At 41.6% G+C, this 21663-nt stretch overlaps 1 protein-coding gene across 1 annotated transcript in view; it reads left to right on the top strand.

The window, feature by feature from the left end:
- Positions 1-21663, top strand: part of B3gat2 (beta-1,3-glucuronyltransferase 2) — an 80135-nt gene that overhangs the window by 32289 nt on the left and 26183 nt on the right. Inside the window, exon 2 of the mRNA XM_052745286.1 lies at positions 18270-18414. Coding sequence (XP_052601246.1) covers positions 18270-18414 — 145 coding nt within the window. The remainder of the gene's footprint in view (positions 1-18269; positions 18415-21663) is intronic.

Here is a 21663-nt window from a genome sequence, read left to right as displayed (position 1 = left end):
AAACCCATCGTTTGACCTTTTGCAATCTCCCCATTTAGAACTTTTCATGTGCCTTTTTCTCAAGACATTGAAGTTTCTTTTAGAGCATCATGTGAGTATATAAACAGCATCGTTTGTCTCAGTTTCTTCATACATGGTATGTCTGAGACTCATCCATCTGTTGCTGAGGTAGGAGTGTGTGTGTGTGTGTGTGTGTGTGTGTGTGTGTGTGTGTGTGTGTGTGTATCACAGTTGGTTTTACCTGCTTGCTAATTGATATGCATTTGGGCTGTTTCCTGATTGAGGCTGTCAGGAAAAGAGCTGCTGTGACCACTTGGGTACAAGGTTTGTACAGAGACACATACTTTTCATGATTTTCTTTCCTGGAGATGTATCAGAGGATGAGTGTTCTTTTTAAGTATTCTCACTTCGGTCTTCCTGGTGGGTCAGTAATGGTTTTACTGTGGTTTCAATTTGCACTTCCGTAATAACTGATGGCGAGCAGCACGGGTTTGGATGGTAGTTGGTCCTTCATACGCCTGTTCAAATGTGTCTCCTGTTTGGAGTTTGTTTCCTTTAAGATGTTGGAACTTGTTCTGGAGCGCAGCTCCCTTTCTACTTTCTGTATTTTTCCCGCCTGAGACGCACGAGTGTCTGAGTGCTGTCATTATAGGTGTGGGCCTTTAGGCTTGGCTACTTGCCTTTTAAAAAGGGAAAAACAAGTTCCAGGGCTGATGTCAGGGCTCAGTAGTGCCATGCTTGCTCTGGATGATCTGAGTGCTGTCCTCGGATCCCACCAAAGGTAGAAGGAGAGGAATGACGCCACAGATTTGCCCTCTGACCCCCACAAGCCCATCATGGTACATGGATGCAATTGTGTGTGCACGAACACATTAATGATGGTGATTAAGAAATACATTTTTAAAACATTGAACTGTAGGGTTTTATATGTTCCAAACACTAGGGTTTTGTCAGATATATATGTCGAGGTGTTATCTTTGATCTTTGAATTGGTTTTCAGGTTTGGGGTTCTTTTTAACAAAATTTTTTGGAGAATAGCAAATTTTTTACTTTGGTGAAATCCAATTTGTGGAAGTTTTAGGGTTCGTATTATTTTGTACGACCTAAAGGATTTTTGCAGATCCTTAGATCTCATGACTATTCTCCTATATTGTCTTTCATTAGTTTATGAACTCTATGAACATCAGCCTTTGAATTTTTGTCTATGTTCCCCCTTCAAGGTAATTCTTATGGAGGTGGAAATAAAAGGGAGAAGGCTCTTTTTCTTTCACCTGTTTTAATGGACAGAAGAAAACTCTGCAGGGCCGGAGGGTTGGCTCAGCAGTTAGCACGAGCTGCGCTTCCAGAGGACCTGGGTTCGGGGCCCACGCACACATGCAGCCTAAACACTCAGACATAAAAATAAATCTAAAGCAAGATTTTTAAAAGAAAATGTCGGTATCTTCATAGCATGTAACACGCTCTGATATATGTATATATGTTGTGGAATGGCTAGATCAAGTGAATTCACTCATATATTAATACATATTCATTCCTGTGGTAGGACCATTTCCAATCCATGCTCTTAGCAGTTTTAAACGTGTGGTTTTATCAACTGTAGTCACTAGAATGAACAGAGGGTCCCTTGGCCTTGCTCCTACTATCTAACTAAAATTACTTGTTCTTTAACCAAAAGCTCCACCATCCCTTTCTGCCCCAGGCACTGGTCACCACGCTTCCACTCCCTGCTTCTGTGTGGTTTATCATTTTAATTCCACATGTAAGTGAGATTATGTGGTTATTTTTCTTTCTGTGCCCACGTTCCTGCACCTAACACGACTCTCCAGCATCAGCAACGTCACGAATGACTGGACCTGTTTTACTTATTCATCTCTTTGTTTGTTGTCTATAGAGTCTTCTTGGCCAGTTACCCATTGTTGGACACTGGGGTTGGTTTCAAGTCTTGACTAATACTATGATAAACGTGATAAACCTTTTGCATTTTGAAAATATTGTGTTTCTGCCATGCCGAGGCTCCAACCCTTGCGCATGCCAAGCAAGCATTCTCCCTAGGCTGGTCTCCAATCCTGTGAATTTCCTTAAACACACCAATTTCTCATCCTGTGGATGTACACAGAGCGGTGTGATTGCTGGGTAATGGTGGTTCTGATTTTACTTTTTTGAGGCGTCTCCACACTGTTTTCCATAATGGCTGCGCTGATTTACATTCCCCTCAACCAGCAGCGAGTCTTCTCCTTTCCTCTGTATCAGTCTTTTTCTAGCACAGATGTCCGTTTGTTCCAGTCTTGGATACTGAAAACGCTCTCCTTTTCCTTGCTTGCCCTGCTGGCGTTTCAAAAGTCAACTGACCACCAGTGGGCAGAACTGTTTCTAGATTCTCCGGTTTCCTCCGTTTATTTGTCTATTTCTCTTTACACTGATTCCACACTGGCTTGATTACTGAAGCTTTATAATAAACAGAGTCCCAGCCAGCCCCCTCCCAAGTCATCCATACCAGGGCTCACAGATTCATGCATCTTAAGTAATTAATATAATTAAGAGAAACTGTTCATGTATAAACAGTTCCCTTCATTTTAAAACCCAAAACTGAAATTGCAACCTGTATTTTCCTTTATTAAAGTTGTTAATCATGTCCCCTCCTCACATGTTTCTCATGGTTCATATTCTGGTTAATGTCTAATTGTATCTTTTCTACATATATACTATACATATTAAATGCATAAGAACATCCCTCACTTTCATATATCCAACAGGGTTGCCTTCCTGCTTTCTTCAAACATAGCTCATTCAGTCTGTCTTCCCGTGTCCCACTTTAAAGAGGGGTGTGTCCCTTTCAATATCATAGGCAGGTAGTGAATGCGGACTGACACAAAGACTCAGTGTTGGGGCTGTGATGGGCAATGGTGAGGGGGCTCAGGCTGTCAAGAAAGGGACTTTGACACTCCATGCCACTATTGCCAGATGAACGGCTAGCCCAATTTGCCAAATTTTCAGAAGCCTGACATTTTAATTTTTAATACATCTCAAATCTCTTTCTTCCATTCCCCTGCTTGGTCCAGGGCTCTGCTATATAAACCAGGCTGGCATTCAGTCCATAATGCTCCTGCCTCAGTCTCCAGAGTGCTAGGATATAGGCATATACCATGACTTCAGGCAACAAATCTCAGCTTAAAACAAAACAAATAGGCCAAATCAAACTTCCCTGTAGGGTCATGCGTGGCTATGTGATCCAGCTTGCAAAGCCAGTCTGCACAAGCATCGGAAGTGAGTGAAAAAAAATTCACTCTGGAAAACATTTTAAGTCATACTTGATGAGTAAGCTCAGTGAGTCCTTATGAAGTGGGTGTTTAAAAACTATATAGACTTTTAAAACTATATATTCTTTATTCTTTAATAATTTCATACATGTACCTAGTATATTTTGATCATGTTCACCCCCATTACCCTTTTTAATTCCCTTCCCACTCATACTGAATTCCTTCTCAAAACATCTTCCTACCTTCATGTCCATTGTGTGTGTGTGTGTGTGTGTGTGTGTGTGTGTGTGTGTGTGTGTGTCCCCTAACTGAGTTTAACTGGGGCTTCTTGCATGTGCACAGGTTTGAGGTTAGTTACTAGAGCATGGGCAAGTTACCAGTGGCTACAGCCCTGACGAAAATTGCTCCTGGGCAGTGGTGGCACACACCTTTAATCCCAGCACTCGGGAGGCAGAGCCAGGCAGATCTCTGTGAGTTCGAGGCCAGCCCGGTCGACAGAGCGAGATCCAGGACAGGCACCAAAACTACACAGAGAAACCCTGTCTCGAAAAAAAAAAAAAAGGAAGGGGGGGGGCGATTGGAGAGATGGCTCAGCAGTTAAGAGCACTGGCTGTGCTTCCAGAGAACCCAGGTTCAATTCCCAGCACCCACATGACAGCTCACAACTGTCCGTAACTCCAGTTCCACACAAATGCACATAAAATAAAGTTAAATAAATTATTTTTTTTTTAAAAAAAAAAGAAAGAAAGAAAAAGAAAATGGCTCCCTTCCTTCCCTCCAGCAATCATCAGCTGTTGATAGCTCCTCAGGGAGATGGGACCTCGTGAGCCCCTCCCCAGTGAATGGTGACATTGGAGGGCCCAATCTTGTGAAGATCTTGGGCAGGCAGTTACAGCTGCTGTGAGTTTATGAGTAAAACAGCCATGTCATTTCACAACACTATTCCATATCCTCTGGCTCTTTGGGTCTTTATAGCCCCTTTTCCAAGATGTTCTCAGAGCCTCAGAGGTGATGATATGGATACCCCGCTTTGGACTGAGCATTCAACAGTCACTTATTCTTCTGCCTTGGCCAGTTATAAGTCTCTGCACTGCCCACTACAAAAAGAAACTTCTCTGGCCAAGATTGGAAGCAGCAGAAATCAATGGGGATAAACATAAACATTTCAGCCATTTGGCAAATACAGCAGTAATTAGGTTCCCCATGAGGGCCTATGACCTCAACAGCCATGGGCTTTTGACCAGGTTTACAAAGTTCCAGGCATGAATTCCCTCCTGTGGAGCAGACCTGAAATTCAGTCAGAAAGTGGCTGGTTACCCCATATCAGGCTGCCCTCACAGCAGTGGGGATCTCTTGCCTGGCAGATTGGTACAACAGCTCCAGGAGCTCACAGCTAAGTAAGACTGTAGAGGGCTTTGCTCTCCCAGTGTCTCCCACGGCACCTTCCAGCACCGTGAAGGCTTCCAGCAGGGAGGAGAGGCTTCCAGTCCAGGTGCTGCTTGGTATCTCTCTGTCCCGCACCAAGTGTGTGGTATCTTCAGCAATAGTCTGGCCATCTAGTTCTGACTGGCGATGCTAATCACTTACATTGTTTGGGGAACTTGTGAGGCCTCCCTGGCCAACAACCCATAGGGAGGTATCCCGTACTCAGCACTGGGGTTTTTGTTTAATTGACCCATGAGCCCATTCACCACTCTGAGTCTTTTTGTTCAAACTCTATTTTAATTACATGTTTTTAATTAGCTTACAAAGTAGTAGGTTTCCATATGGCTTTTCACACATCCTTCCTTTTGGCTGCTGCTTCCCTCACCCGCTTCTCTTCCCTGTCTCCCCATCTTATATCACCATCCCCCATCTTGAGGCTCTTTCCCTTCCGTTTCATCTCTCCTTTCCGGCATTCCGGCCTCTACAGACACACCAAGTTAAACACACAAATCTTAAAATTCACAGCTAGGATCCACAGATGAGTGAAAACATGTGGTGTTACTTTAAAAACAGGTTTTGAATTTTTTTCTTAATTATATATCACCGAGTTTCCATGTGCTCCATACTCAGTTTGCTCATTACTCACACTAGTGATGTACCTGTGGGACATTTAATAACCCAGTATTAACTATAGTCTGTTCTCCATTCTGATGCCCCAGGGTACTTTTCTATTCCAGGATCCTGTCCACGATGCCTCCTTGTGCTTATTATCCTGTCCCCTTTGGCTCCCCTTGGCCATGACGTTATAGATTTTCTATGTTTTTGGCAATTTTCACAGTTTTGAGCATTGGTCGGCATCTTGCTGGATGCCCCTCTGTTGGAACAATTAGATTGAAATTGAGGTTTCTGGAGAAGCAAATCACAGGGCAGAGTACCATTGCCATGACGTGTCAAGAGTGTGACACTGTACATATTGTTGTTCCATCAGCCATTAGGTTTCAGTTAATGTGGGTTCACTTAGGTTTTTATTTGGTTGATCACGGAATGTTCGCCTTACCTTCTGGCCCTGCAGGCTGCACCAGGTTCATCTAGTGTAGTTTCTACCACAAGCCTAGAGTCCGCTGGATTCTGGGGATTTGTGGTTCCCTCTACAACAGAAACTACCCCAGCCGTAAGGGCCAGCCTCGCCATGTCCTAAAAGGGCACAGAAGATCAGTGTGCTTCATCAATGATGATGTTGGCCTGGACCATCTAGCGAAGACAGGACTTAGCAGGCTTCTTCACCGTGGAAGTACTCCCCGCTCCCCTCTTCCATACTGGACTCTTTGGAAAGACATCCTGAGACAGACTGCACACGTAAGAAGTCTGCTCTACTTTCTCGGGGTTACCAGTATAAGTTATTTGGAATTCCCCATGCAAGACTTGACTCTTTCTCCATTTACTATGTTACTGTAGATTGGTAGTTGTTTATTTTACACTTTGAGTTGTGATCGATTTCTCTATTCACATTATTCTGGATTTGCCAGGTGAGATTTTTCAGTTGACTTCTGTATGCCTTTTATATGGCCCCACTCACAGCTGAGAGATTTAGGGTTTTGTTTTATTTCTGAGCACTTCCCTGGCTTTCCAGCCTTACAGGATACCTCCAAAAAATCTTGTATATCTCTTACCTAGGCCTAAAACCAGCTATTTATTTAAGTCAGCCTGGTTCCTTTTATTTGAAGATGATACAAGAATAAGATCTGTGTTTGAGTTGTATCCATTGCTACCAGGATAACATTGCTTCTAAATAAACCCTCAGCTTATACCACAAGGAAATATGTGTATACTAACTGGCGTGGATTCATTTGTCAATCGCCATCTTCCTAAAACTACATGAAGTTCAAAACGATGACTGCTACACTCCTCCATTACCATATGGAACATTCGAGCCTCCAACTTGCCAATCTTTGAATTTTTCACTCCAGCTGTGAGAACTGGAGTCCCTAAAGCCATCATCTGCAGCCATTCATTCGTGAGAGCATATGGTGGGAACACGGTGAATGTCTCTTGCAGAATTCCTAGAACATTCTTGGTGATTTGTGCTGTTCTCGCTTTAGATTCAGCTCTTGCTGATGTCTTTGAGGAAGCCACAACAGTCCATGGATCAGGTCCGCTTTCTACAGTACTCTCTCATAACAACATTTCCTTTCTAACCTTACCCAGGAAAAACATACGTGACTAATTCTGCAATGAGTTATATCATTGCTTTTTCTCTCTTAGAATTTTGGCTTTATGAGGCGAAGACCTTGTGTGGTAAATATTAAGGAGTTATTGACAACATAGACTCGGTCTTCTACCCAGTGAGACAGGAGGAAGGCTGAGGATGTAGTCTTAAGGACATTTCTGCTTTCTGGCATTTTTAGATTCTCAGAATAATTTGCTTATGCACCTCCAAAGTTCACAATGTGGAAATGGCATAGTACTGAAATTAAAAATAGGCAAAAAAAAAAAAAAATCCAAGATTTATAAAGTCATGCAGAGGACGCCATGTGGAATGATTGTATTGAAATGAACAGCAACTAGTTGAAGTGTGCTGGTCCTTGAGGGTTCCTGTTAACCATTGCCCCGGGAGGGACCAAAAAAAAAAAATCACAGTTTAAAGCTGCAGAAAGACAGATGACTCATGATATAGGAGGTGGATATTGGTAAGAGCTAATCATCATGCAGCTAAAGGAGATGTTGACACAATAAAAAGTATCACTGGCTAGTTTTGATTTACATGCCATTTGCCTGGAATTTCTTTTATATTATTATTTTGTTATTATCCCTTAGATGCCTGTTTGTTTTCTAATGAGAGAAAGAAAGGGGATGGATCTGGATGGGAGGGGAAATGGGAGAGGAACTGGGAGAAGAAGAGGGAGGGGGAAATGTAATCAGAATATAGTGTATGAAAAAAATCATTTTCAATGAAAGAAAAAGCAAAATGCAATGAATAAAAACATTTTAAGATGGCTACCATATCCATGTAACTTTTCTTATAATAAATTGTTATAATTGCTTGGAGAAAAAACGTGAGGAAATGCTAACTGAATCTTGTGTGTCCTTTGTAACATTGAGGCTGTGGTAATGTGAATTTAGCTGTTTAACATTGCTATTCAAGCCCTGCCCACCCTGTCCATTTAATTGAAAGCTGTGGCAGGAGGATTAGCTGACAGAATATTGCACTGGTATTGAGTAAATAGGAAGACAGTGCCTTTCGGGGTCAGACCTGTTCATAATATTGTAACTCCTTCTCCTTCATGCTCCTCGCTTTATTCCTATTTTTAGATTGGGACTCACATCAGGTACCTGAAGTTGCGACTGTTATGTAAATGCTATTTTACATTTTTTATAACATATCTTGCATTAGGAAAGCAACAAAGCTTTAAAACGTGGAGAATGTTTCAATTGTTAGAGGAAGCTCGTACTTGCTGTCGTAATCGGCTGTAACATGTTCCCCCTTCTGAGCCCAGCTGCAGCCAAGGACTCCTTAAGGCACGTAGGTTGAGTGAAAGGACACAGAGCAAAGGTTAGATCCCAGGGGGAATGAAGAAGCCCTGTAAATAGCTGTGCTATTTTCCTTTGAAATGTCCCTGCTCTTTAGAGGGCAGTGGTCCTGTATGGAAGGACTGAGTATCTGATTCTGTGTCAATGCCTTCCTCCATTGAATCCCAATGCTCTGCCAGAATGCAAGGGCTACTGGACCTAGTCAATGGTTTAGCTATTTAAATGACAATCTTGTAAAAAGAACAAAAATGATCATACTTGCAAACATCATCCTGTAGCATTGCCTGGCTTCCTATGGTCCTGTCCATCATCTCAGCATCCTGCCCTCGGCAAAAGTGAAATACCAGCTGATGTTAGCCTGATCTGCTCACAGGTCCATCTTTAGTCTGTGGGCAGAATCCTGTGTGACTTTCATGGCCTAGTTTAAATGAAAAGCCTACACAAATCCAGCTTAAATTCTATGGCCATGCTTAATCATCCCATTCTTAGCCGACCTATACGTGTGGGCTGTTCTCCACCCCCGTGTGTGTGTGTGTGTGTGTGTGTGTGTGTGTGTGTGTGTGTGTGTGAGAGAGAGAGAGAGAGAGAGAGAGGGAGAGGGAGAGGGAGAGAGGGAGAGGGAGAGGGAGAGGGAGAGGGAGAGGGAGAGGGAGAGGGAGAGGGAGAGGGAGAGGGAGAGAGAGGACAACCATGGATGCTAGCCCTTGCCTTTCATATTATTTGACACAGGGTCTCTTATTTGTTAAGAGCCTAACAGTCTTCTGGGGATTCTGTCTCCATCTTGCATCTTGCAATAAAAGCACTGTGTCTACAGACATATGCCGCCTTCATGAGCTTTGCCTGGATTCTGGGGATCCAAACTCGGGTCCTTACGCTTACTCAGCAACTGTGTCGTCATCTCCTTAGCCCTAGCTTGTTTTGTTAATGATAGTTTCTCTTTTTATGTTTTAGAAACATTTTTGCTTATCAGTGGTATTTATTGTATGTCTTTGCAGCCATTGCAACTGCCACTGTGTGTGTGTGTGTGTGTGTGTGTGTGTGTGTGTGTGTGTGTGTGCGTGTGTGTGTGTGTGTGTGTGTGCGTGGTGTAGTGTATCTATATGGAAGTCAGAAGACAGCTCTTAGGAGTCTGCCCTCTCCTGCCACCTTGTGGGATCTGAGTATCAAGTTCAGGTGGTCAGGCCTGGGCGCAGGTACCTCAGACCCACTGAGCCTTCTCACTGGCACCTCAAAATGTTTTTGCCTTCCGTTCCTATCCTTCCATTTGCTTGTGACTACACCTCCTCTGCATCCCCAGCACAACTTCTTGGGCCCACATGTAAGCGAGTCCGTGGCGTGTACAAGCTTGACAAGCACTATTGGGGATGTTGAATGCAGAGCACAACCTTCCGTACTACCAAGAGGACACGGAGGAGCTAAAGTGATGGCTCAGAGATTAAGAGCACATACAGCTCTTAATCCCAAGGACCCAAGTTCAATCCCCAGCACCCATATTGGGATGCTCTCAGTGGCCTGAAAGTTTAGTTCCAAAGAACCTAGCTTCTTCCTTTGGCCTCCACAGACACCTGCACTCATATGCTGCATGCACGGTGTGTAACACACACACACACACACACACACACACACACACACAGGAATAAAATTTTAAAAGAAAACATTGAAAGACAGAAATCTGTGGTTGGTCTGCTCACTAATCTGTCACAGATTTAAAACTTTAGTACTCTGGAGGTGGAAGGGAAGGATAAAAGATTAAATGTTGCACACACACACGCACACACACACACGCACACATACACACACACGCGCACACACACACACGCACATACACACACACACACACACGCACACACACACACGCACATACACACACACACACAGACACACACACACACACACACACACACACACACACACACACACAAAACATGAGGTACTATTTTTAGTGTCTTAAAGATATAAACCATTCTGTTAATGAAAATAACACGTGTGACAAATTGAACTGGGTTCTCTGAGTGTTTGGAAGACAAGGACATATTTTTAACTGTCCGAAGTATGTGAGGAAGAACTTGAATGTGTAGTAAATTGGGTTACGACGTGAAAACTTTGGTAAATGGTCTCTGTTTTTTTGACCAAACTACAGAGAAGAACAGGCATGCACATATATTAAATAGATTACCTGGGATTCGTTATTACTGATTCAGAACTTAGGTCACTGAAACATTCCTGAGGTCCAGTCAAGAGCTGAGTCCAGAAAGAGCCCAGTGAAGGGAGAGAGAGTAACCATGCTCCTGGGAAAGGTCATTATGGTGAAGGCACTGTTCTTACCACATCCATGTGTCAGCTCCATGCTGGAGCAGTCTGTGCCGAAACTGGCAAACTGTGAACCTCACATGGAAATGCAAAGGACACAGGACCATGGAAATAACTTCAGAAGTGAAGGAAGCTCAGGGGACCCACACAACCTGGTCAGGGACTTATAAAGCTGTGATTGACCAGAATCACACGACTTTGGCTCCCCACATTAATGCATGGACAAACAGTGCATCAGAGCTTCTAGAAGCAAGCCCACACAGATGTGCACAACCAACTTTTTTTCTGGCAAAAGTTCAAAGATGATTTCACCTGTACCGTGGCAATTAGGTACTTTTACAGCAAATAGATGTCCATAGACAGCAGGAGAAAGGGCAAGAACTTAATAAGTCATATTAAAGCAGCCATACAGATGCTCAGCCCTGTATCAAAGGGAGCTGAAAATGGACCCTAACTGTGCAGTGATTCCCAAAAGGATGGCCTCTACACTTTGCTGCACTTAGAGTTAAAACTCAGTGGAACTTTTTTAAAAAATTACCATAAAAGTTGATATGAGCTAGCACAAGGTAATTGTAAATGATTTAGTATAAAAGTAACAGAAACTATAAAAAGTCATTTCACATTTGAGGGAGAACAATGCAATGAGAATTTCATTGCCTGGGATGCTTCACGCCCTTAAATCTTTTTAGAACAAGGTGGGTTGTTAATAATAAATAGAATTGGAATGCTGGGCTAATGGGAGATCTAATTACTTCACTCTCATGCCGTGACTTGCATTCCAGTTGCGTTGGAAAAACTCCCCTAGTAAATCATTCTCCTTTCTTTTCATAAAAAAATATTTCTCAACTTATAATCATTTTATTGTCACTTTTTATAATTTTTTTAAAATTAGCATACATAATAATGAGTTTCATAATGACATTGTCAATCATGTATATCTCTGTACTTCCAATCTATTCGTATCTCATTATCCTTCCTTGTTTGTTATACCCTCCCACTGGTGCCCTTATGCCCCGCAGATAGTCCCTGTTTTTTTTATGTCCTGTCATTCATGTGTGTGTGTGTGTGTGTGTGTGTGTGTGTGTGTGTGTGTGTGTGTGTTTGAGGGGCATTTAGTTATGTATCTATATTAAGTTAGTTTCCTCATTACTTACATAAAGTACATGACAAAATGTCCTTTAAGAGAGGAAGCGATGGCTGGGGTTCCTAGTTGCAAGGTAGTGTCGAACCAAGCCGGGAAGTCATGGCAGCAGGAGCTTGAGGTAGCTCATCGCATTTCATCCGCTGTCCTGGAAGAGAGGGAGGTGAACATTTGGCTCCACTAATTTTCTCTTTTTTATGTGGTCCTGCCCTACAGCCCAAGGAATGGTGCTGTCTACATTCGAGTGGGTCTTCCCACTTCAGTAATTCTTGCCATAGTCATCCCGCAGGCATGTTATGTTTTAAGGACAACATAATCAAGAAAATACCTTCTAGGCTTGTCTCCTTGCTGTTTCTACATAAGTGGTTCTCAACCTTCCCAAGGCTGTGACCCTTTAATGCATGTGGTGGTGACCCGCAACTGTAACATTATTTCGTTGCTACTTCAAAACTGTAATTTTGCTACTGTTATGAATTGTAATGTCTGATATGCAGGGTATCTGATATATGACCCCTTGGGGGGGGGGCTCATGACCTACAGGTTGAGAACCCTTGTATATCCTGTCAAATGGACAATCAGGCCATGTTATTGCAAATATTGACATTGTAGAGCATCAGAGTTTATGTCTTCTGGTTCTGTATAACATTCCTAAACATACTATGGATCCCTGCCCTGCCAGCCTCTTCTAACTCCAGCTTTCTCATACTCTATACAAGGACCTTTAGGGTCTTTACAATTGTTCTCCATACATGAATTTTTAATATATTTTTAAATCTAGAGCTCACCTATGAGAAAAACACATGCTATTTGGAGTTTTGAGTCTGGCTTATTGAACTTGACAGGATAATCTCTAGCTTCACCCCTTTTCCTGGGGATGACATAAAAATTGTACTTTTGATGGATGAATAGAACTACACTGTGTGTCTGTCTATCTCACAGTTCTTTATCCATTTATCTGTTGATACACATCTGGACTGACTGCATGTGCTACAGTCAATGTGGTTGGACAAGTATATGTGTGGTGTGTTTACCCCAATTCCTTCAGGTATATGCCCAGGGGCTGCATTGCTGGACCATAGTGTAGATACATTTTTAATGTTTTGAGGAATCCTCATACTGATTTCTCCAGTTGCTGGATTAATTTAAATCCTCACTAACAGTAAATGAGGCTCTTGTTTCCCCACACACACATTCTTGCTAGAATTTTCCCCGTTTGTAGTCATCATAACTATTGTGAAATATAATCTCAGTGTAGTTTTTAAATTTTATTCATTTATTTTAAGTCATGATCTCACTATGCAGCCTTAGCAAGTCTGGAACTCATTCTTTAAACCATGCTGTCCTCAAACTCATCTGCTTCTGCCTCCAAAGTGTTGGGATTAAAGGCCTGTGCCACCATGCCTGGCTCTCAGTTTGGTTTTGATTTTTCATTTCCCTCCTGGTTAAGGATGTTAAACATTTATTTCATGTATTAATTGTTTCTGTTTTTGAGAATTGCCAGTTCCATTTTCCCGTTTATTGATTGGATGATTTGTTTTGATGTTTAATATTTTTTAGGTCTTTACAGATATTAATCCCTTGTCAGATGTCTAGTTGACGAAGATTTCTCTCCCATTCTGGAGGCTGTCTCTTTGTCCTGCTGCATGTGTCTTTCTCTGTGCAGAAGCCTTTTGATTTCATGTGGTCCCATTTGTCAATTCTTGCTATTGTTTCCTTTTCAGAAACTCTTTGCCTGTGCATACATTGTGAAGTGTTTTCCCAATGTTTTAATCTAACAGTTCCCCTCTCTCTCTCTCTCTCTCTCTCTCTCGTATTAAGGCCTTTGATCTATTTTGAATTTTGGTGCAGAGTGAACTATATGGAACTAGTGTTATTCTTCTGCATGTGGCTATCCAGCACTGATTCTTTCTTTAATTGATTTTTCTTATTTTTTAGTTATGTGTATGTATGGGGAGGTGGGAATAGTACGTGCATGTGAGTGCAGTTGCCTGTGGAGGCAGTGGAATCTTCCTGGAAGTGTAATTACAGGCGGATGTGGTTGCACCCTTAACCACTGAGACATCTCTCTAACCCCATTTCTTGAAGGAACTGCCTCTCTCTTTCAATGTTGTAGCTGGAGTTTTCTCTCCAGCTCCCGCCAATCCCCGGCAGTCCCACAGCCCACTTATAAAATAAACACACAGACGCTTATATTATTTAAACTGTTTGGCCTAATGGCTTAGGCTTCTTGCTGACTGTTCTTATATCTTAAATTAACCCATTTATATTAATCTATAAGTTGCTACATAGCTCGTGGCTTACTGGTATCTTTACATGTTGCTTGTCATGGAGGGGGCTGGCAGCGTCTCTCTGCCTCAGCCTTCCACTTCCCAGAATTCTCCTCTTTCCTTGTCCCACCTATACTTCCTGCCTGGCTACTGGCCAATCAGTGTTTTATTTATTAACCAATCAGAGGAACACATTTGACATACAGGACATCCCACAGCACAATGTACTTTACATCTTTGTCAAATATTCGTGACTGAGGCTTGGTGAACTTACTGCTGGGTTCTCTTTTCCACTGGTCTACATGTCTTGTTCTGGTGACCAGACTGTGCTGTCCCTGTCTCTCTGTAGTATAATTTGAGGTCTAGGATTACAGCACCAGCCACATTTTTCCTTTTGAATTGGATTGCTTTTATTATTCAGAGTCTTCTGTGCCTCCATATGAATTTAAGAATTTTGTTTCTGTATTTCTATGAATAATGTCATCATTTTGATAAGAATTGTATTGAGTCTGTAGATTGCTTTTCAGTCGTATAGCTATGTTCATCATAAAAATTCTCCCAATCTTCAAGCATTACAAGTCTTTACCTCTTCTAGAGTTTTCTCCAATTTCTTCCTTCAGTGTCTTAAACTTTTCTTATAGATATTTCACCACCTAGATTTATTTTTATTTTGGGAGGTCCTATTGTGAATATGATTATGTCCTGGTTTCTTTCTTAGCAAGTTCATTATTATTATATAGAAAAGCTACTAATTTTTATATGTTGATTTTGTGCTAGACAGTTTTGTGTCAACTTGACACAAGTTAAAATCATCTGAGAAAAGGGGATCTCAATTAAGAAAATACCTACATAAGATTGGACTGTAGGCAAGCCTGTAGGGCATTTTCTTAATTATTTTGGGAGGGCCCAGACTATTGTGGGTGGTCCTGGGTTCTATAAGAAAGCAGGCTGAGCAAGCTGTGAGGAGCAAGCCAGTAAGCAGCTCTCTTTCATGGCCTCTGCATCAGCTCCTGCCTCCCGGTTCCTGCGCTGGTCAAGTTTCTGCCCTGACTTCCTTCAGTGATGAACAGTGATGTGGAAGCATAAGCCAAATAAACCCTTTTCTCGCCAACTTGCTTTTGTCATGGTGTTTCATCACAGCAATAGTAACCCTAACCAAGAATTTTGTATTTTGGTACTTAGGTAAAAGTATTAAAACTCTTAAACTAAGAGTTTTCTGGAGAGGCCTTTAGTATATTTTAAGTATAAGATCATGCCTTCTCCAAATAGGAATATTGAGTCCTTCCTTTCCTATTTTCCTGTTTCACCTCTTTCCATTGCCTTACTGTCGTAAAAGTTAGAGCAATAATCAACGTAGTAATTAAAGGGGGAGAAGGTAGATACTTTTGTCTCAGTCCTGATTTTAGAGGAAATACTTGAAGGTTTTCCTCACTCAGTGTAATGTTGCTGTAAGGTTTCCATTTATTATATTAAAATATTCTCCTTCTATTACTTTTTCTTCTGGAATTTTATCATGAAAAGATGTTGGAATTTGTCGAAGGTCTGGCAGAATGAGTAATGAATTGGCCTGACCATGGCTTTACCTTCTTGAGAAACTTACGGTTTCAATCTCATTGCTCATTACATAGCTGTGTAAGTTGTTTGCATCCTCTTGATTTAGTTTTGATAGATCATATAGGACTAGGAATTCATCTGCTCCTTTTAGTTTTTCCATGTTTTTGGAACATGTATTTTGAAGTGTTCCCTAATGATCCTCTGGGTTTCTTTGGTATCTACTCTAATGTTCCCTTTCAAAATCTGTAAGCATTTGGGTCTTCCCTTGGCTGATGTTTGACAATTTCATTCATGTTTTCAGAGAACCAACTCTTTGTTTCATTGATTCCTTATGTTGTCCTTTTAGTCTCCGTTTCATTCATTTCTACCCTGATGTTTATTATTTCTTTCCATTTACTCATTTGGTGTTTGGTCTATTCTTGTTTTGCTACAGTGTTAGGTGAATCATTAAGTTATCTGTCTGTATCGTTGCTGTTTGTCATGTAAGCATTCGTAGTTGCAAAATTTCTTCTTAGAAATCTCTTCGCAAAAAAAAAAAAAATCTCTTTGCTTGTCCCAAAGGTTGGAATTGGTTTGTTTTCATTTTAATTTCAGTCTAAGAAGCTGTAATTGCCTCCCTGATTTCCCAATGATCTACTCACTGATCATTCAAGAGCATATTGTTCAATCTCCACATTTTGTTATAGTTTCTCTTGCTATTTATTCCTAGTTTTAGTCTAATATTATCTGATAATACAAAAGAAATGAGTTTCATTCTTATGAATTTAAGACTGACTTTTACAGTTGACATGTAAAATGTTCCACATAGGCTCATGTATGTGAACACTTGGTCCCTAGATGGTGGCACTGTTTGGGAAGATCTTAGAATCTTTAAGAGGTGGAGCCTTGCCGTGACTTATTGAGAACTACCTTGAGGTCTTATGACCCAGCCTTACTTCCTGATTCCCTCTGCTTCCCAAGCATGGACGTACTTCCTGCTCCTACCACACTGCCTTCCCTGCCTGATGCCATTTTTTTCTTAGTGTCATGGTAGACTATAACTCCCTGGAACTGTAAGCCAAAATAAAAGTAAAGCCTTTCTCTCTTAAGTTGCTTTGTCAGCTCATTTGATCACAGAAATGATAAAGTAACTAAGATTGTGTTATGGCCTAAACTGTCTTCTGTTTAGAGAAAGTCCCGTGGGATGCTGAGAAAAAAACCTATAGTTTGCACTCTGACAGAATATTTAGTAGATGTCTCTGAAGTCCATTTTATCTCCGGTGCAATTAACCCCAAAGTTGCTTGTTTTCTGAATGACCTGTTTGGAGACAGTTATTCAGTCACTGATGATTATGAACATCTGGACTCATCTGGCCCTTATGTGCAATATGCATGTATTGCAAAATTCAATATGTCAGTGTTTGGTATGTATATTTGTAATTGTTATATCTTTTATGGATTATTGCTTCTTTATCTTGTCTGACAAATTTTCCCTTCAAGCTTACTCTGTTAGACATCAGTATGGTTTGTTGCCAGGTGTCACCTTCTGACTTGTGTTTAGTTTCCCTTTGTTTGGAACATAATTTTCCAACCCTTTCCTTTCAGCTCATCATTACCTATGAGTCAGCTCTTGATTTTTGGTTTTCTTTTTGTTGTTGTTGTTTTTTAATCAACCAGCTAATCTTCATCTTTTAAGGGGAAAAGCTAAATGTATTTACATTAGGCTGCTATTGAGCAGAACTTACTGATTCTTGTATTAGTGTCCTTTTCAATTGGTTCAAATATAATTTGTTCATCTGTTATCCATCATAAAGTTTTTCTGGTCTGCCAAAATGATGACTAATTTGTTACAGGTTTTTGTTTCTCTTTTCTTCATGAAATGTATTCTGTCCCTTCTTAGTATCTTATGTTCTTTTGTACATAGTTCCTCTAGGTTTATTCTGCAGTGGGCTGCCACCTTAGTTTATTTATTTTTTAGTTTGTGCTTGTCTTAGAAGGTCTTTATTTCCTCATCACTTTTAAAAGATAATTTCGCTGGGTATAATCTTAGTTGTCAAGGATGTCTACTTTCGAGGCCTGACCTATGTCATGGCATGCTTCTGGAGCAGTTAGGGTTTCTGCCAAGAAGTCTATTGTTATCAAGATAAATTTGCCTCTTTTGATGAGTTGGCATTTTTCTCTTGCAGGTTTCAGTCTTTGCTCTGTAATCTTTTTTTTTTTTTTTTTTTTTTTGGACATGGTTCCACTATGTTGCCCTTTACTTAGACCAGGCTTGCCTTGAACTCACAGAGATCTGCCTGCCTCTACCTCCCAGGCAAGGTATGTTTCTACAGAAATGAAAACTTTGGAGAAAGTCATTCTGAGTGACATCACTTACTGAATCATAAAGTTTTCTGGGAATAAAGTGACTCATTTTAGAAGACAGGAAGTTTAAAGATTCAATTTTGAGACAAATGGAAAACATTTAATTATCACAGGTAGACTTCAAATATGTGATATTTGGGCATTGGCACCTAGTTTATAGTTTCTTTCTTTTTTTCTTTTGGGACAGGGTCTATGTAGCTCTGGTTGGTCTTGAACTCACAGAGGTCCACACCAGTCTCTGCCTCCCAAGTACTGGGATGAAAGGCATGTGCCACTACACCCAGCGAGTTCATTTCTCTTAAGCCTTGGGCCAAATGACAATGAACTGGGGTAGGAGATTCTGTTTGGAAACCTTAAAGTTTTGAAACCATAGTAGCTTCATTCCTGGAACGTAGGTCACAACACATTAACAAAACTTACGCAGGTCTCTTTCCCCCTTTGCAGATGAGGACCACCCGCAAAGTCTCCGTCTGGCCTGTGGGCCTAGTTGGTGGGCGACGCTATGAACGTCCATTGGTGAAAAATGGCAAAGTTGTCGGCTGGTACACCGGGTGGAGAGAAGACCGGCCTTTTGCCATCGACATGGCAGGTGAGCAGTATGCATGGGGCATTTGTTCCTGTTGGGTGGGGCTTAGGATGCTCCTAGAGGGAAGCTTTAAAGCACCAAGTTGCATAAAGCCCTGGAATGTACCTCATTCATCAGAGGACATATTTGAATATTCAAACTAGGTTCTTTGACAGTTCAAGTTGAAACTGATTTTGAACGTGGTTAGAAAATAGTCATCCCTTTCTATCCTTTTATCTGAAAAACGTTCCTGTATCAGTATTGGGTTGGGCATGAAGGATTTAGAATAATGGAGTCATGGCTCCTACCTCTCTCTAGTCTCTCAGCTAAAATCTTTTGGTGCCTCTATCTAGAAGGCTGGTTGATGTGTTACAATATATCATGTTTATTGATAAATTTAGTAATGAATTAAAGTTGACAAGTCATTTTAAAGTTTATTGGTAAATTTAGTGGTTTATTAATAAATAGCTAAAACCTAAAATTGGATTCTGGTTTTCTACATATGCATTACTTTTTGAATAGAACTGTATTTTAACGTTTTTATATGCTGGCCCAACCAACTGAGTCGAATTAGAGCTGTGTAAACCATAAGTTTTCAAATATTGCTTTATCATGAAGGGACTCATATTCTGTGGGCTATAGAAAGTGAAGGTTTTGGCTGCTGTGCTGGGATGGGGTTTGGAGCATGAGGGTTAGATGGAAGGCAGTCACTGCCATCTACAACTGACCAGATGAAAGTCAGAAAGATTTCAGAATTGATCACATCCATTCCCAGCACTGTCGGTCAGCTGGGGCTCTCCCAGTTCTTTCGTGTGTATTTCCCACCCACAGTCAGAACCTCTGGGCTCAAAATTCTGTTGGCATGAATACTGTGCTCTAAACTGGACTTGCTGTCTTTATTCTGCTACTAAAAATTTTTGAGGGAATAAGATTGTAAACAATATTAGAAATTGAGGATGATCTCACAGATGGCTGCATGGTATATCTGTCACAAGGCATCATGGGAAAAGAAAAATGACTTTTGCTCCATATTTTACATGCTACAAAAGAGCATAAATTTGAGGATATTTGCTGTGGTCTCTGACCCCCTCAGCTAGTCTAGATCCCTTGTTCCTGCTCCGTGGCTCAGATCATTCTAAAGCCCCAGAACTATGCTGGCACGTTAGCTAAAGCATTTACCTGGAGCAGTTAGGAAGCAGGAGAGCCATACTTGGGTGAGCCTGAGGATTCTTCCTTACTGTGTGTGTGTGTGTGTGTGTGTGTGTGTGTGTGTGTGTGTGTGTGACATAAAATTTTTGAGAACTTCATCCATGTCATTCCCTCCCCTTCCTTTGCCGCCTCCAGCTCCTCCAGTGGCCCCCAATTCATGACCACTTCTTTAATTTTCGTTACAGGTATATACATAGGCATATATATGCAGACATGAATATACAACCTACCGAGTCCATTTAGCATTGCCTGTACGTACATATGCCCTGGACTGAGCACCAGGGTTTAGACAATCAGTGAGGAAACTTTGGGGTGGGGCCACATGGAATTCTTCCGTCCACATTGGCATGTCAGCTGGTGTTATCATTATTGTTGGTCTTGTTCAGGCAACTACATTGTTGAGAGTTCACGGGTACATTTTCCCCGCCATGTCCAGGGAAAACTCTAACGGTGGGCAATCTGGGCCTTTGGCTCTGACTATCTTTTCTTTGCCCCTTCTTCCGAAATTTTCTCTTAGGTGTCGGGTTGCACTGCAGATATATCATTTGGGGTTGGGCATCCACAGTCAGTTACTTGATCCTGAGGGTTCATAGAAGAGTCCTTTCCCATCCGGTCCCATCCATGGCTCTGAAACTACAAGGCTAAGCATCATGCATATTGGGAAATTGAGCATCTTTTTTGACTATGATATAAGCTAGAGCAGAACATTTGTCCTTCTACTTGTCTGGGATGCAGTGTCCTCCTGTGGTGAGAAAGGGCACTGCCTGCCTTCCCCCAGTGTCACACCTTGGTAAACAAAAGGAGAGCAGGTGGTGCTAGACACCCAAGTGAGGACCCAGGGCTGCTACAGAAGCCAGCTAACAGACCTTTGGTCCTGCACTTCCCTGGAGTCTGTTTCGGGGCCACTCCCCAGAAAGTTTTCAGGACACGCATTATCTTGCAGGATCAGTGTCAAGGCGAGAGCAGCTTGGATAATTCCTAGCATTTGTTTCCAAATTGATATTTCTGAAATTCAAGGAAGGCATATGGGTTTGTGCATGGTGGGCTCTCATTGCAAGACCTGAGAGATATTTTCACTGCTGAATGCTATGAGGATTTTTTTCCTCTATGACACAGTCATTATTTGGACTTTTCTGCACATCACAATACATTTTCAAGTCACAATGAAACATGCATATCATGACAAAGCATGATCTCGTTGTTTTCTTGGTAGTCTTACTTTAAAATAGGAATGCAGTGTCACTGTTGTAGAATATTATTTTAAGGTGTGTTACTTTTTTTATGTTGCATTTGTTTAACTCTGTGAAGCTGTGTTCCTGTGCCTGTCTAAAAAGCCTGATTGGTCTAATAAAGAACTGAACGGCCAATAGCTAGGCAGGAGAAAGGATAGGTGGGGCTGGCAGGCAGAGAGGATAAATAGAAGGAGAAATCTGGGAGAAAGAGGGAGAGAAAGAGGAGGACACAAGGGGCCAGCCCCCCAGCTACACAGCCAGCCCAGAGTAAGAGTGAAAGTAAGATAACAGAAGGGTAAAGCTCAGAGGCAAAAGGTAAATGAAATAATTTAAATTAAGAAAAGCTGGCTAGAAACCTAAGCCAAGCTAAGGCTGGGCATTCATAAGTAAGAATAAGACTCTGTGGGTGATTTATTTGGGAGCTGGGTGGTGGGCCCCCCCAAAAGAGGAAAACAAACAACAACATGTCACCTTCAAGAGAGCTTTGCATCTTGGCTTTCAGTGCATGATTGGTATTTTGGGAAGCCCAGAACTGCAGGTGATCTGGTCCGTTTCATTCTGAAACTTCAAAGTGCTCATCTTGGATTAGAGTTCACTTATGTAGTCTCCACGGGAACAGGGAGCAGAGTTCTCAGGCCCTTGGATCCATGTGGTGTGTCCCCCCTTGTTTTTACATTAGCATGGAGAGAGAGGGTAAAGGGGGGGGGGGGGGGGGGGAGAGGGGGGGAGGGGAGGGAGAGACAGAAATGAAGGGACAGAGAGGAGAGAATGGATATGAGAATGGGTGAATAAATATGTGTGAATGAGAATATTTGGAGTGAGAGAAGAAAGC

This window comes from Peromyscus californicus, unplaced genomic scaffold (assembly GCF_007827085.1).
Source record: "Peromyscus californicus insignis strain IS unplaced genomic scaffold, ASM782708v3 Scaffold_19__1_contigs__length_69161282, whole genome shotgun sequence".
In the NCBI taxonomy this organism is placed as follows: domain Eukaryota; kingdom Metazoa; phylum Chordata; class Mammalia; order Rodentia; family Cricetidae; genus Peromyscus; species Peromyscus californicus.
This window is presented reverse-complemented; position numbering and strand designations above follow the sequence as displayed.